At 40.8% G+C, this 16617-nt stretch overlaps 1 protein-coding gene across 1 annotated transcript; it reads right to left on the reverse strand.

Moving 5' to 3' along the window:
• Positions 1–12394: 12394 nt before the first annotated feature.
• Positions 12395–16415, reverse strand: foxg1a (forkhead box G1a). The gene has a single exon (XM_031580306.1). The coding sequence runs from the start codon at positions 16034–16036 to the stop codon at positions 14807–14809; it is 1230 nt and encodes a 409-aa protein (XP_031436166.1). The 5' UTR covers positions 16037–16415; the 3' UTR covers positions 12395–14806.
• Between the last annotated feature and the right edge of the window lie 202 nt (positions 16416–16617).

A 16617-nucleotide genomic window follows, 5' to 3' on the forward strand; every position in this document is an offset into this window, starting at 1 on the left:
TTTGCACTAGACATCATCTCTGAGAGCTGTATCTTCATCATCCTATTTATAGACTTTAACATGCAGTTTTTACGGCTGTTACTTGACAATGTGACCCATTAAACCCTTTGGCTCTAATTTGACTTTGTGCATCTCCACCTGACGTGAATGGGGAATTGCATGGTTGTGTGGTGACGTGTGGTTCTCCGTGGAGAGACAAAAGAGGCTCACAGTCAGGGGCGCCTGGGCCTAGGAGAGAGAGAGGACCAAGGGGTGGATTGGGTGGTTGGGGGTGCAGGGGGTGCGGAGGGGGGGGGGGGGGGGGGCTCCACAGGGATCCTACTCCAATGCTCTTCCTCCTTTGACCCTTCCTGTCTCCGCATCAAGCTGGATCCCAGACCGCCTTCAAATATAATCATCAGGTTCTATTTTTCATCAAAAGCGTAGGTCTGAAATGTGTACTTGTGCACGTCCAAGTTGGTTGGTCGTCCATGGTGTTAGCATACATGTGTTTGTGAATCTGTGTGTGTGTGTGTGTGTGTGTGTGTGTGTGCGTGTGCGTTTGTGCGTGTGCGTGTGCGTGTCCGTGTCCGCATGCACGCGTCAGAGAGAGAGAGAGGAGAGAGAGGAAGAGTAGAGGGGGAGAGTTTGTGTGTGTTTATGTTTGCGTCTATGTTTTGTGTGTGTGTGTGCCTGTGTGTATGTTTGTGTGTGTTTATGTTTGTGTCTATGTGTTGTGTGTGTGTGTGCCTGTGTGTGTGTGTTCCCCAGGGCAGGAGTGTATAGTGCTCAGAGGAGTTGCAGGAAGGATGCGTCTGGCTCCTGTCAGCAAACTCTGCTCTGTGTTGGGAAACAGACGAGGAGCACAGGAGCTGAATGTCCATCGCTTTCCTCAGGATATCATATGTGTGACACTCTCTCTCTCTTTCTCTCTCTCTCTCTCTCTTCCTCTCTTTCTCTCTCACACACATGCATATGTGCTCACATACACTCACTCTCGCTTTCCGTGTTTAACAGAGCACAATTTTCACACAAAAAGGTTTCACCTGACACCTCTTGTTTCTCAAACATCATAAAGAGGCAACGCTGGTACCTCAGGGACTGTCCACGCCATACGCTACCCATGTGGAGATAAATATGGACCTTCCCTCATTTGCCTCTGTGATGGAGAATTTCTTTTGCACAGTCGCAAGGCAGTATGCCGCCTACCACCAGAGCCCACGGAAATGCAATCTCTGTGTTTTTGTGCGGCGCTACCTCTGTTTTCATTTTTTCCCCCTTCCCCGACAAGCAATTTAATCAAACTGTGACTTCATGCCCCACTATTTACAAATTGTATAGCACCTCTAAAACATAAAGGCAAAACATTTCACAAACAAGTTCCATGGACCTTGATTACAAGCGCAAACATTCCCAGCATGGGCGGCTAACACACGAAGGGGTGGATCCAGCCGACTTGCGTTCGCGCTGCCAGACATACACACACAAGACAAAGGCAAATTTAAGGCTCTCTCTTCTTTCATGGAGATTTCAAAGGAATGGAATTTCAAATATCATTTTTACCAATTCATTGTTGGTGAGCGTGTGACAGATTGGAGAAGGATAGTCTGTGTTTATTAGAAAGTTGTGAAATCGCCATATCAAATTAAAAAAAAAACACAAGTGTAAAGCAATGTTTGATGTGGGCAAGAGCGACTTATTAAAATCAATTACACCTACATGCACTTAACATCAAGTAGCTGTTTTCCTGTAACAAAGCATTACTGAGTTGCAAAACTGGCAGCAATAATGTGGACAAAACATATGAAACATTTTATTCAGTTGATAATATACAGGTGACCATTTTATTTTATTTCATTTTACATTCATGCATGAAGTCTGTGCATTCAGAAAGTGGGTCGTAGAGAGCTATCATACATATTTTGTCAATTAAGTTTTAAGTGAAATGTCCAAATCATTTTATACCCGGTCTTTAGGGTAGAAAATATAATTTATTTATTTCGGTGGGGGGGTTCTAGGAAAGGAAGACTTGTTGATGTAAATCATTGTTAAGTTATTCCTTTCCACGTCAAAACGATGTAAGCCCTAACGCAGCCGCTTCTACCTGGATATGTAAAATCTGTTGAAGTCAAGTGAGACCGCCTTAACAACGAGGCGGTCTGGTTGCGGAATCATCCTCATTTCTTCTGCATGTTCGTTTAGTTTTTCCTGGATGGCTGCAAAAATAGGCGCATAGACATCACAAACTTGACAGTTGTTTTTTTTTTTCGAGGAAAAATGAGCGAGCTCCTTGATATGTGAACATGAATCAATGTGACACTGATACATCCAATGCCACATTCAGTGTCAATTACACCACACACAATTGTTAAAAATCTGTTGTGAATTAATTTGTGTAAACGGAAACATAGGCGTCATTTTGGTTTGAAAAGTGCTGAGGGCATAGATGGGATCTTTTCTGTCACTGGCCTATGGTGTGTCTGTTTATGCGGAGCATAGCTGGATTACAAATGCAACACTTTTCAAAATGTACTGGCATTGTGTAGGACTTTACAAATAAAACGATAAAACACGTGGGGTGTGTCTCTGTCAGTTAGTGACCACCGGATACATAACTCTGCAGTGAGACAATCTCATTCCTCGAAACTATAAGAGACGTGCAAGCGATACATGATAAACCCAGGGGGGTTAGGATACTTATTAGCGCCCCCACCTCCCTCTGGTGTCTACGGGTGCAGGATTGAGTCCAGTGCAGGACTCCAAATATAATCGCATAGCGAGCAACACATTAAAAACCCTCACCTGTGTGTACTTTGTGCATACCCAAACATCACATCATGTGCATTTCAGAATGGAGATTCTAATTTCAAGATGTTAGCCAGGAACATCTACGAGTCTAGCAAAAAAAATTAACCCATCTGCTGCATGTGTGCAACAAACTTATCTGTAACTAGGTTGCTATGCACACTTCGCCAGTGACAGACCAAACACTGCAAAAATGAATCTTACCTTTATATGGTCCACTCGTATCACACATGTATAGTTACAGTTGCACAGTCCACTGTTATCTCAGCTATGAAGCATGATCTAATGCTAGACAAACTACATAGAGAAATTTAGCCTGACCAGAATTGCTAGTGTCATTACTTCAAATCCGACTTTTCTTTTCTTTCGACTTGGCAAACCGAACAAAAAATGCTACACTTAGAAATTCTGTTAGAGCATTTTAAAAGCACATAACGTCTGGAAAACAAAACGTTTCTGACATCAGATGGGAAAGCATGTATTTGAGATGGATGGCTAGCATGATGCACTGGAGCAAAGGTGATGGCATCTGACTGGTGACCCTCAAAAATCAGCTACATTGTAACACGTAGACTAACATTACAGATAACTTTCATTTTAGTCTATCAATTCGATTATCATCTATCCACTGGTGGTTATTCATTTTGTTTCAGAAGGTTTGTATTCATTGCAGTGAGATGTTATTATCAGTTGTCAAAAGTGGTGGGGACGATTTTGCGATTGCAAAAAAATTGTGGGGACATGTCCCCAGCGTAGGCTAAATGACGCCTATAATGAAAACACTACACAAAGTTAAAGAGGTCTTGGGATGGGTTCAACCTCTTTATTCATATGATCATGATGTCTGCGATATCATGCTTCTGGGCGCTAGCCAACTCCTTTCCTTACTGTTACGATTTCTTTTCTTAGGCCTGTTTCCCAACCTGTCTTCTCCATGGATTTTTGATTGAGTCTTCATCTATGCAGTCACACAAATTAATCATATACAAATTGTCAGGTTTGCGGACACCGTCTTAAGCTAATGATATAACTATATTGAATTAAATCGACTTGAGAACAGAAGCGCTGACATTTTTGTCATCATCAAAAATATAAACAATGTTAGCCTGTTGTTCTACCTACTATATAGCAAGCAAAAAAAAACAAAAGGGGGGCACGGGTGTTATCGGTTTATGAGAGCGTTTAATTAGTAAAAGATGACGGTGTAGTGTGGTTTTTATATAACCCAAGACCCACTAGGGACCACAGTGTTAGGACAACTTGCCAAGAGAACAGGCCTAAATATTTATTGGCCAAAATTAGAGCGTTGAGGCCTGACTGACAGTCTTGTGTGTTTCAGGAGCCTGGGTTTATTGATTTTATATTTATAGCGCATTAATTGTTTACACGCAAAACATTGCTATCTTGTTTTTTTTTTTATATATAATAAAGGAGAAAAGATAAAGGATAAAAACAACAACAACAAGCCACAAATTCTCCGTTCATACCAAGCTTTTCTGGACCAAGGCAACACCGGGGCTTCTGGCAGTGTCATTAACGTGATGGGCAACACCACACGCTCTGCAGAACAGCTCATATCTGTTTTGTATCTTTGTTATAATTACTCACTACGCGTGTTTACCCTGCTGAGACAGATTAGCGCCGAATTAAAATAATTTAAATTTCGGAACATATCAAACTCGCCGTTCTATGGTGAAAGAGTTTGTAAAACTTCTGTTTTCTTTTCCACCACTGGTTTCCACACCAGCTCATTGTATTAGATCTATTCAGCAAGCAAATAATGAATACGCGAATATAACCCAGGCGTGTTAAACATACAGATTTTTTTGTCATGTTTTGAGTGGTGATGTGGCAGGACAGGCAATGGGCTTATGTGTGTATCTTTGGCCTAAGATAGAGGGGTTTCACTGGACAGATAAGGCGCAGCTTTGATTTGGATGATGGATGAATTGGGTTTTTTGAGTGTGTGTGTGCGTGTATGTGTGTGTGTGTGTGTGTGTGTGTAGTATGTTATTTTCAGTTAAATGATGTCAAGAGAATGTACCATCACAGCTCCCTCACACAAACAGTTCAACACTGACACACAGATGGGTGCACCAGCGCACACACACACACACACACACACATGCTAAATGAATGGGATGGAGTGTGTAGACCTGTAAAAGAGTTAGGGGTACATAAGCATTTGGAGAGGTGGGCCCACTCAGCCCTGCTGGACTGCTGGACACCTCTGACACTTCCCCCTCCCTCAGACAGACACACACACACACACACACACACACACACACACACACACACACACACACACACACACACACACACACACACACACACACACACACACACAAACACACACACACCTACAGTACATCACTGTGATCTGTGTGATCTCTGTCTCATTGTGGTTGATTTACTAATACTCCCAATTCAGTAATACATTTTGCCATGAGATATAGGGAGCACAAAGGCCATTTAGACAGAATGCTTATTCTTCTAGACCTGACTGAGGTTTATGTTAAGGCAAGTTGTTTGCAGTATATATGGGGATGTCAACTCCTTGTTCCACTGAAAGAGGTGAGGTGTGTGTGTGTGTGTGTGTGTGTGTGAGAGAGAGAGAGAGAGAGAGAGAGAGAGAGAGTATGGCAGTTACTAGTGAGATGTGTTAGCTAAACTATGTCAGGCATGTGCTGGGTCGGGTGTAAGAGGTGTGTTTTTTGAGAGGTGTCTGAGGTGTTTGTGTGTGGCTGCTGTGAATTGTGAGCTTGTAAGGTGTACAGTGGATGGGTATGTAGGTTACTGAAGTAACTGTACCATCCAGTTCATATATTGCACATACTTCATTTCCTGTACAGTATTTTCTGATAGCATTGATTTTGGAGTTTAGATGACGCCAAAGCGATGGCGTGGCGGTTAAGTGTTTACGATAAAACAACGTCGCGAACGTCAAGCACGTTGCAGCAAGTGGATGTTTCGCTTGGCTGGGTTTAGTGCATGGCTTCTGCGTGCGCTTTTTGACGTTCAATATCATCAGGTGCACATGATATCGCGGCGGAGGTAATTCATTATTAACGCGAGGATTCCAGATTAGCAGTCGGGGCAAAAGACCCATGTCTGACATTTCCCCCTGCACTCAGATAGCGGCAGGCAACAGGCTATATGAGCGAGCGATAGCGAGTGAATGGTGGTCGCAGCAAACCGAGTCAGGTGAATCTGCGCGCTGCCATTGAGGCCGAACAGTCATACAAGCTGAGAAACTAATCTTGATATGTTTAACAAGCCGCTCCAGCTCCGGCCCGATAAATAATACAAGAGCTTTTAGTGGATCCAATTTATGAAACATTAACTGCATGAGCATAATAGAGTAATTAGTTTTATCTCACGTTGGATGTTATTGGACACTAGGCCACTGAATGAAAACTTTTATTTTCCGGCCTAATTGTAAAGACAACGGAGAGTAATTTTCTCTTCCGATATACGAGTGAGGTGGGAGAGGGTGGTCTCACAGGCCGCGGGGCTCCGCAGATCTCGATGTCCAGGTACAACCCAGTGTTTATGTACTCCCAAAAGTGTATCAAAGCTCAGATCCGTGGAAATAAAAGAAAAGTCAAACAAAACAAGCATTAGACTGCATAAAATAAAGTATGGACAAGGGAAACAGGTGAGGCTTTGTTTAGGTGGTTGAGGTAGATCAATATCTCGGCTTGCAAGCCAGGAATCTTGCCCGTTTTCCTCCAGCACTCTGCGGATCAGCTTACGGCGTGCAGACAGACTGTCGCCTCCGCTTCGCTGACAGACAACCTGCCTCACCCCAAAAGACGGAGCAGGGAAAATATCTTCATTCTTTTCTGGACGAATAAAGAACAGGTGAAAGTAGTACAGCGTTTGACTGCATTTTGATTTTGAGAAAGTGAATGTAAGCAGTGATAGGTTGTTTGTTTCTTTCTGGGATTCTGACATTGCGTTGATTTTTCATTATTTGGGAAATATCCATTTCGCCTTAGACCTAACAGAGAGACAGAGAGAGAGGGAGAGAGAGAGAGAGCGCGCGCGCGCGCAGGCGACAGTGAACGGCGAGAATGTGAATAATTGCATGCAGTATCATTTCAAACTAATTAGCACGAGATATTTGAATTTTAAGAAGTGTGAACACATTATTTGAATTCCTCTAGATCCATATGACACGCTGTTGAAATGTCCAACTAATCGCTAAGTGCTCAACAAATTACATATAGACTTTGTACACATATCACCATAAAGTAGTGGTAATTCAATCGGGTTCATCGATTTTAGGCCCGCTCATTGAAATCAAGCAAGGTTTACAATATCCTCTTAATCGCAGGCTGTACATATTTATTGGAACATGCAGAATTAATAACTTGTAGGAGTTTCTTTATGAGAGCGATGACCATGGCTGCTGCTGGCATTAGTTTACCTGAAAGCTTCAGTGTTCCAGTGACATTCTTCTCGCTAGATTACCCAAAGAGCCAACGAGACAACAAACCCAGCAGATCATGTCACGGTGTGGGGAAAAAAAACACAGGCTAAGGGCTATTTTACGCGTGAGTCATTACCTTTTGATCAACAATCAGAACTAGCCCTAAAAAGATTTTTAGAAAGTCTCATTTCTAAAGTAAAATCAAGGCATACAATTAAGCTTTAATGGCGTGTTAGTTTTGCAGATTTAATGGAGTGTTAGTTTTACAGATTCCCACTGCGTGAAAGTTCTGCAGTAGGCTGTGACTATCATGCGGCTCAGTTTAATGTAACATGTGGCTGCTTCAAGAAGCTGCAGTCTACAGTGACAACACAACTGCTAATTGATTATTTTATTATTTTACTACATAGTGCCCATGACGCATTTGTTACACAGTTGTTATCATTAGTATTGTTGCTGTTGTTGTTGTTGTTGTACAATAATGATAATAAAAATAATATCAATATTAATAAGAAACGTTTCCTTGGCTGTTTAATATTGTTATTAATATTGCAATGTTACTGCAAGCAAAAATGGGCTTTTAAGTTTAAGACGCCTAAGGGCAAGTAAAACATTCTTTTAAAAATAAAGGGGGCCAAACCAAACCCTTAATCAGCGATAGGTATAAAAAAAAAAAATGTACAGACAGATTTTAATATTGACAGATATTCCCATTCCAATATATGCAACTTTTTGTTGTACACGTTAACCACTTAGATTTACATATAAAAAATGTCTAGCCTATTTGTTCTTTTTAGAGTTGTTGTAATGAAATCCTCCAGTGCAAGTTCAGAGCGACAGGTTTTTCCAGATCATCCTAGCACACAACACACAACGCATATTTGAGCAGCTAATGAGCTGAAATGACTACGGGTTTGTTTTTCACTAAAAAGACATTCATCCTCACTATTAGTGTCCCTGCCTATAGAAGTGGTACCTACACTGCTGACATCCTCAAATTTCGTTGTGTATCCAATGCACAATGACAAATAAAGTCTATTCTATTCTATCCTACCTCAATAAGGGGTTGCAATCCGAAACCATAAGAGCTGTGATTCTGAGCATTGACTAGTTCACTTTTGATAGATCTTTCCTCAGAATTGAATGATAAATGGAGAAAAAAATTACAACCAACAGCAACAGACAAAAGCAAAAGACAACAGCATATCTTCGCCTTCATTTTCATCATCAACAACAACAAATAGGCTACAAACAATACAATAATAAAATATAATAAAATAAAATAAAATAAATAATAATAATAATGTGCAAGTATTTTGTATTATTATTTGTGGACAGGCCTACCAATGGGAGTAATTTCAGTAGGCCTGTGGAAAGTGAATCAGATGGCGCTTCGCAGGTGGCGTGTCCTTCTGGCGACTGCCTTCACCAGACAAACATATTGGGCCAATGCGTGGTGTCTGTGTGTATACTGTTAAACCATACACACGGCCTCTCCTGAATGAGTGTGAAGAGCTCTGGCAATGGCCATCATTAATGCTTACTCTGTTTTAATAAGCCTTCATGAAACACTGTATGAGAAAAAAAACACATAACCTTCGTGGATACGCTTTCCTTCATAGCCCTATAGAGAGTCAAAGCTGCCACCCAGGCCAGGCCTCCGCTAAAATTAGGTCTATGCCTACCCAAGACTCATTTCTATAGTGCAATCAGAAAAATCATTCCTCAATTCAACAGTGGTGTCGTGAACAGGGGAGAAAATCAAGAAGCATGGCTTGGTGCCGGAATTATTCAATGGCCAGAGACCGCAAACTTGAGCCGCAATCACATTTTGTTATTACAATCATATGTATGCCGCTAATATTCTTGCTAACTACAATAAACTAGAGACAAAAGTCCTGATAAGCAGAGGTCAGTGGCAGAGGTGTGTTTGTAGAGGACAAGATACCGTAGGCGCGTAAGGACGTGGGTCAATGTATGTTGCTACAGCTAGACACCCAAGGGCGTAAAAAAAAAAGTCATTCATAAAAACAAATGGCTCGACGCTATTCCTATTTACATAGAAGGCTGTTAAGGTCAACAGAAAATAGCTAGGATGTGGTATGGACTGTATAAAGTAATAGAACAAAGAACCCGACCATTGGTTAAATCAAATAAAATACTGTCAGACACAGAACCCAGAAAAGACTACAAATAGGCGCATTGCGATTTGTATTTATCTTGTGAAAAATGAAATCCTAAAAATCCTAGAAATCCATATACTTTTTAAGTCACTGGGCCCTGTGCCACCAGCACCAAACAATGGAGAGGTCAGTGGAGCAAACTACTCGTGGACATACAGTCTGTGAATACTTCCTTAGCGGTGCGGGTGTGGAAACGTGAGAGGAGTTATCATGTAGGCCTTGTTTTCAGCGGTAAAACATCTGCACTAGCCTATGCTACACTCATCCATAGTCATCCAGGCGGCCGTCTTCTTTAAGTTTGTTGCTCACTGGATACTGACCAAACAATCTGCAACCAGCTGCAAAATCCAAATACCTCTCTTTTCTCTAAAGCACGCACACACACACACACACGCACGCGCGCACGCACACACACCCAGTATATTGTATATCAAGGCATATACACAACTTTTGACAAGGCAGAAGGTTGATCAATATATATATATAAATATATATATTTTTTGTCTAGAGAAAGACACTTTAAAAAAAAAAAAAAAACTTTTTTGGCTATATTTCCATTTTACCTCTGAGTGCATCGTGCAGTTGAAAAGAAACAGAGATCACTCTTAGTTTAGGACAATATTGTTACCTTATGTAATTGGAACAATTGGAGGCCGGTGTGTAGGATATGTGGTTTTACTGAGGGCGGGGTAAATTGGAATGACACCACTTTGCACTTCAACAATCCGGTTCTGTCAGAGTACAAGTTGTTTGTGTAACCCGACAGCTCGGTGCACCAAGTCGCGCGCTTTACACACTCATTAAAACGATTATTCACGATCTGTCGAATGTTTTCTGATTCTCTCACAAGAAACTCATTTTCTACAATACCGTTAAGGGAAACACGCGCTCTGTGTTCTATGGCCGTTTTAAAACAGCCTGTTGCTCTACACAAATTGAGGAGAAGAGAGGTCCAAGAGGGCCAGTTTAGGTGTTAAGCTTCAACAATATTCCTCCATTTAACCTCTCGATATGAAAACATGATAACCGTCAAAAATATCTGGTAGGTAGATTATTATAAAATAATGCACAATCCCAACATATTGGATATATTATCTGTATCTACCCCCACTAGCAATAATAATAGCAATAATAATAATAATAATAACAACAATAATAACAATAATATGTTTACTGTGTTATTATATTTTAATAATAATGTGTTTACAAATCTGCATTGGCGGACATATTATTTTAATAGCGTAGTGATAACTGTAACTTTTTCAGAATTAAACATTCTGTCTCAAAATTCGTCTGTCGTCGACTTTTCTTATTCCTCTTTAAATTATTATTATTATTATTTGTATTGTTGTTATTATTATTATTATATTTTTTGGAATATTGTAATTATTATATATTTTAATGGAAAACAGTAAAATGTGTTTGTAAAAGTAATGTATCTTTTTTTAGATGAATGTATTATTGTAAAGGCATCAGAAAAATGCATTTGCCAGGGCATTAATAACAGGGTTTTATTAAGTTGTGGTTTGGAACAAGATCATTGAAGTCATTGTTGTTGTTTGTTGTTTCACAGCTTGTACATGTTACTCGCTTTTTAGATGTTCGGCTCAAGCAGGTTGATACAGAGATTGGTTTGTGTATGAGGTGTATGCGATTACTGTTGGCCCAGCTTTCTGCGAAATGCTAGCGCCCTCAGTCTGCAACTCTCAGATTGCATCGGGGAGACAGAGAGAGAGAGATGGGGGGGGGGGATCTCACTGGGTTTACAGGCCCTAGCCTATATCATGGCCTCTTTGGTCGATGCGCAGCCTTCATTGAGAGCCTCGGATTATCCTTCATTCTGCACACCGACACTCACAAAAAAATGCAACGTCAGTCCATGTTTAACATTTACGGTGACATTCAATACAATCACAACAAGACATGTTGCTTGAAACAATATGATAGTGTGCCTATAGTCTACTGATGATATAAAATGTGATAACGCATTCTATTCTGCCTTGGCTGAGTCAGGAAAGAGCATGAAACACTGTTGTAGTGACGGTCTGTATTCAAGATCGCCCTTTCAATATTTACGCATAAATAGAGGTTTGCGAGGCTAATGTATCGCCAACATAATTGGAGCTCGTGGATAAAGCCCCTTTAAGCCGGTAAGAATGGTTACTCTGCGCTGCACCGGCTTTAGACCTACTGCTGTCAGTTGTCTCAAAGGACTGGTATCTATCTATCTATCTATCTATCTATCTATCTTTGCTCGTCTAGTTTAAATGTTCATAGCAGGGCACCATACACCGTCTCCATGCTACATGTAGACTACTGATTGATAGGGCACATGTTTACCCTCATGGTCCCCGGCTTGTAGTTGTTAGCTGTACCACGTCGTAGAACACTTAATTGAATACTTCTGACACGATATACGATGCCAATCTAACAGGTTCAGTAAATTGCTACGTTTATGCATTTCATCTATATGAGGTAATTCCATTGTATTTTCATGTGCGCTCACGTGATAGCAAAACATCGTGACTCGGCTAACTGAGGCCATTTTGACAAATGGTTTGGCCTTTTCCCCCATGCCATTGACTGCGTTAATCCTTTCCGTTCTATTTATTTAGATGTCGTTCATTTATCATGAAATAAATCGAGGTTATAGTTACACTTTCGTAGGTGTACACTTTCCATATGTAAGAGAACGGGCACGCTCTTGCATTGCGACCATTACAGGGTTAGGGGCAGGAGGTAGTTCATAAATCCTGTAGTAATCTGTCCTGCTATGCGCCGCAACCACGCCTTACAAGAGTCTAGTAGGATGAACTCGAGACCCATACGACCTTCCTAGACAAGAGGTGCAAAAATAGATGTATATTTGATATTCTAAGAAAGCCTTAACAATGAGCAATGAGTGACAGGCTATAGATATATAGCTTTATCAAGCACAACCATACTAGATTCCAGATTTACTGGCGCTAGCCTTTTTTTTCCAATTGATCCTTTGTTAATAAGCGATGCAGTTGCTTAGTTGCGGTTCAGGTATTTGTTAAGGTTTGTGGGTTGGACACCACCGCAAAGTATTTGCAGATGTAAAGCAATTACACGTCATAGGCAAAGGGAAACAATCACAACTACTAAATCCCTCCAACTTCCATAGTCGTATACTGATTCAACTGTGAATCCAAAAGGGTTAGGCTAACATCCCAATTTAGCCTATCTTAAGTAAGTTTTCGGCACATCTTTTTTTTGGCATGGATCTGGTTCTTGTAAACTGCATTTCAGAAACGAAACATACAATGTCAACATTAATGTCAAGGACAGAAGCAAGGCATCACACACCAAAAAATAAATAAAAAAGAGATGACCCATAGCCTATTTTCTATTGGCAGCTCATGGCTACCCATGGAATAGTGCTAATACGTTTCTTCATTTCCGTCTTTACATAACTGGAGAAATTAATCCTAAATCCTAAATCTACTATATGTATAGCTATAGCAGTATATTAATAGCACTATAGCTATATGGGTGCACACGTACTGTATTGTATGGAATGGAAGAGATAAACGTGTCAGACTACGATGCACGCATATTCAACATTTAAAACGTAACCATGGCTCTTTCAGCCTTTGTCTTGTGAGTGGTCACCCCGTTTAACATCTGAACGATAACATCTTACAGGGAGATATCTAGTGTCACTGGGCTATTGTGAAAAACAGCGAGGTTATTGGATTACAGTTGTACACATTCAACACGATGCCTCTTTTCGAAATGAACAAATTGCTGGATTATAGTGCTGAAAGTTTGTCCCTCTATCTATTTTATTTCTGATTATCGGCTGTAGGGATATCACAGGCCTGTTTGAGATTGTGACACACATTTGTGCTGATCAACCGAGGATGTTAAGGTTGCGTTATATATTGAAAGTTGTCATTCATGGGTTAGGCTACTTCAAACACAGCGTGGAGTAGGCTGCTATAATTTTGCTTTTGGCCTTTCCCTTTCATTACAGGCATAGCATAGCTATATGATGGTGACTAACAGGGGTTTGCTGTCACATGCCGTTTACTTCTGTGTTTAACTTTGTTTTTGTTGTTTTTAAAAGGCCTAAACTCCAAACTGGTCTATCGTAGCAGACACAGGAGAATATTCTACACAAGCACGTTGGCCTGAATTTATCTATTGCTGTATTTTGCTTAGTCGTGATAAGATGTAATTGGCTTCATGTAGACCTGATCATAGACTTAGATAGCGTGCAGATCGGAGATTGGAGGTTTCCGAGGTCAACACGACCAATAGTAAACACTAGCAAATCTATTGTAGCTAAATGCTGAGGCCTAGGTCCTACCCGCAAACTGTCGCTTAAATTTGAAATTATATCAGGTTAATTAACATGGTATTTCAATCGAGTCAACATTACCCATTTACAATTCTGAATTGACAAAAAAGACAAACTATTCATGATTACTGGACTTAACCTATTTCTTTTATTTTCGTTCGGTTAACAGTTTAAGCGACAAACACGGGCATAAGACCACAATATCACAACCATGAAATTTAAAGACGACATCAACAATCACTCAATATTTGATGAGGCATTTACCCAACACGGGTTACACGTTCGCAAAGTTAACCTATAATTACAAATAGGTATTGACAATTTACTAATTACAAAAAAGAATGTGACCAGGTGGTGACCACATACAGTAAAATTATGCACAACACAAGCTAAAGGCATTCATTCCTTTTGTACCCTTCTCAAACTGTCAGTCAGATGTGGTGAATACTGAAATTCTCTTTTTTCTATAACCAGTCTTTGGTCTACAAAGTAACAGTATTTTGAAAAGAACGAAAGCATTGTAAGTGCATTTACCTATATGTAAGAAAAAGGACAAAAGTAACAAAGAGCCATGAATTCGCACGGGTAATCTGCACTTAAAGAACACATATTTATTTGAAATTTCAAAATAAAAATTAGTGAGTAATTTTTTTTTTTCAAAATCATATTCCACCAGCGCACTCACGGTAGTTGATAATACTGCAAATATGGGGACTGGTGGGTGAAGTGATGTTATTAGATATTTTGTTATATTAAAATTAGGCAAATCTGCAGTCACTATTTCAATACACATTCTAATGTAATTATACTGCCTTTAAAAAAAAGCCTACATTTTATCTTCGTCTTTTTTTCTTGTCACATTGCACGTTGCTGACAGAGGAATAAAACAACTTCCCAACATTTGACGTATGTATATGACGTTTGTATACAGAAATAAATGCAGAATATTCATAAAAAATACCTGGAATTCGACAGCTTGCATTTTGTTCTTTCTCTTTGCTTAATTTCTCCGTTATTTTATATTACATGTAAATGGTGTAAAACGTTCACTTACAGTCTGCTCCTGTGCAGGATTAGTTAGTGTATAAGTGGGTTTGAGGTTGACCCTTGATTTTGATGCGTGAAGTAATCAGAAAGTCCGCTGGAAAGTCCTGAAGAGAAACTGGGCAGAGAAGGCCTTAAAGAATCACAGGTGATGGAGGAGGGCGTCTGGGGGGAGGACGAGGACACAGTCCGGGCCGTCATTGAAGTGCTGCTTTGGGAGGTCATGGAGGGATGAGGGACATGAGGGAAAAAATAGCTGGTCTGTCCGCTGAGTAGGTTAACGGAACAGGGATTTAAAGAGTATGTCCCAGAGCAGGGCACCGAGAGGCCGCATGGCACAGACGCGGCTAGCGCCGCCGCTGTGAGGTGGTGAGTGGCGTAAGGAATATCCCCATTCACAAGTCTGTCAACACTTAGGCCATTGGAGGCAGGAAAAGAGTGGTTGTTTCCCAAACTGTTTTGAGTCAACATTGTGCTGTAAGACATTGGATGACTAGGGTAAGGCGACGACGTCCCGTTGTAGCTCAAAGCGCTGTTTGCCCTCGGATGATGGAGGGAAAGGAATGGAGACATTGGCCAGTATAAGGACCCGGCTCTATCCATGAATGTGAGTCCGGTGGAAGTAAAGCGAGCACCGCGTTTAAAAGCTAGCTTAGCCCTGGAGGTTGTTGACCTCCTACGAAGTTTGCCAGTTGTCCCACCGATGAACACATCGTCACTCGAAGGGTCAAGCATCCAGTAGTTTCCCTTCCCGGGGTCATCATAATGCCGGGGTACTTTCACAAAACATTTGTTAAGACTGAGGTTGTGCCTAATGGAATTCTGCCAACCCTGCTTGTTCTCCCGATAATACGGGAAATTTTTCATGATGAACTCGTAAATACCGTTCAATGTGAGGCGTTTTTCCGGACTCTGCCGGATTGCCATCATGATAAGCGCATTATAACTAAAAGGGGGTTTCTCATACTTGCCATTTTTCTTTTCCCCGTCTTTCCCTCCTTCGCCGTCTTTGCTATCCTTTTTCTCTTCCTGTTTTTCTTTCTCATCTGTACAAGTCGACTCATGCGGAGCATTGTCACTTTTATTGCAAACGTTCTCCGACTTAGTTTCATGAACGACGGCAGGTATAGGAATCTTCTCCTCTTCTTCGGGAACTGACCTGGGCTGGTTGTCATTCTTGACGGCCTCAGGAACCAGGCTGTTTATACTGAACGACGATTTAGGAATCATTTTCACTTCTTTCCGTTCTCCCATGTCCAACATCACACGCAAGGTAAAATGGCAACAACCAGCGGCACAGTTGGATCTCAGTCTCTTACGCTGGCGAGTCCTCTATGATAATAAAAAATAACTATTTCATGTTCTTCAAAAACACATCGATAAGAGACAGCAAGCTACAATTAATTACGGGAGCCACAGACACTAAGCTGTTGAAAAAATTGGTTGAACCTTTTTCAGACTCCAGCCAACCACAGCACCATAAGTATTATCGCGTCCTCCCTCGTAGCAGCCAATCATTGCGCAGTTCTTAGCGGTTGTTCAAGTGCGTAAGGATACACAAGTTCCACCAATGCAATGCAGAATGCGCTCATCCAGTCAACAAAGGTTTTCATTTTCGGGACCAAAAATCCAACCAAGAAAATAGATCACATCACCTCAGTCTATCTCACTGCTTTAGATCGTTTTAGACTGCTGATGCAACACAGGCTTACTGCTTAAACGCTTGTTTACAAACCGCGGGGGAAAAACAAGAGGGAAACAGATATGTAGCTGCTGAAGACAGGTACTATTTTCTGTCTGAAATAGTATTTACTTAAGTGTAAGATGTTTTGCAATTATTACAC

This window comes from Clupea harengus, chromosome 14 (assembly GCF_900700415.2).
Source record: "Clupea harengus chromosome 14, Ch_v2.0.2, whole genome shotgun sequence".
In the NCBI taxonomy this organism is placed as follows: Eukaryota; Metazoa; Chordata; class Actinopteri; order Clupeiformes; family Clupeidae; genus Clupea; species Clupea harengus.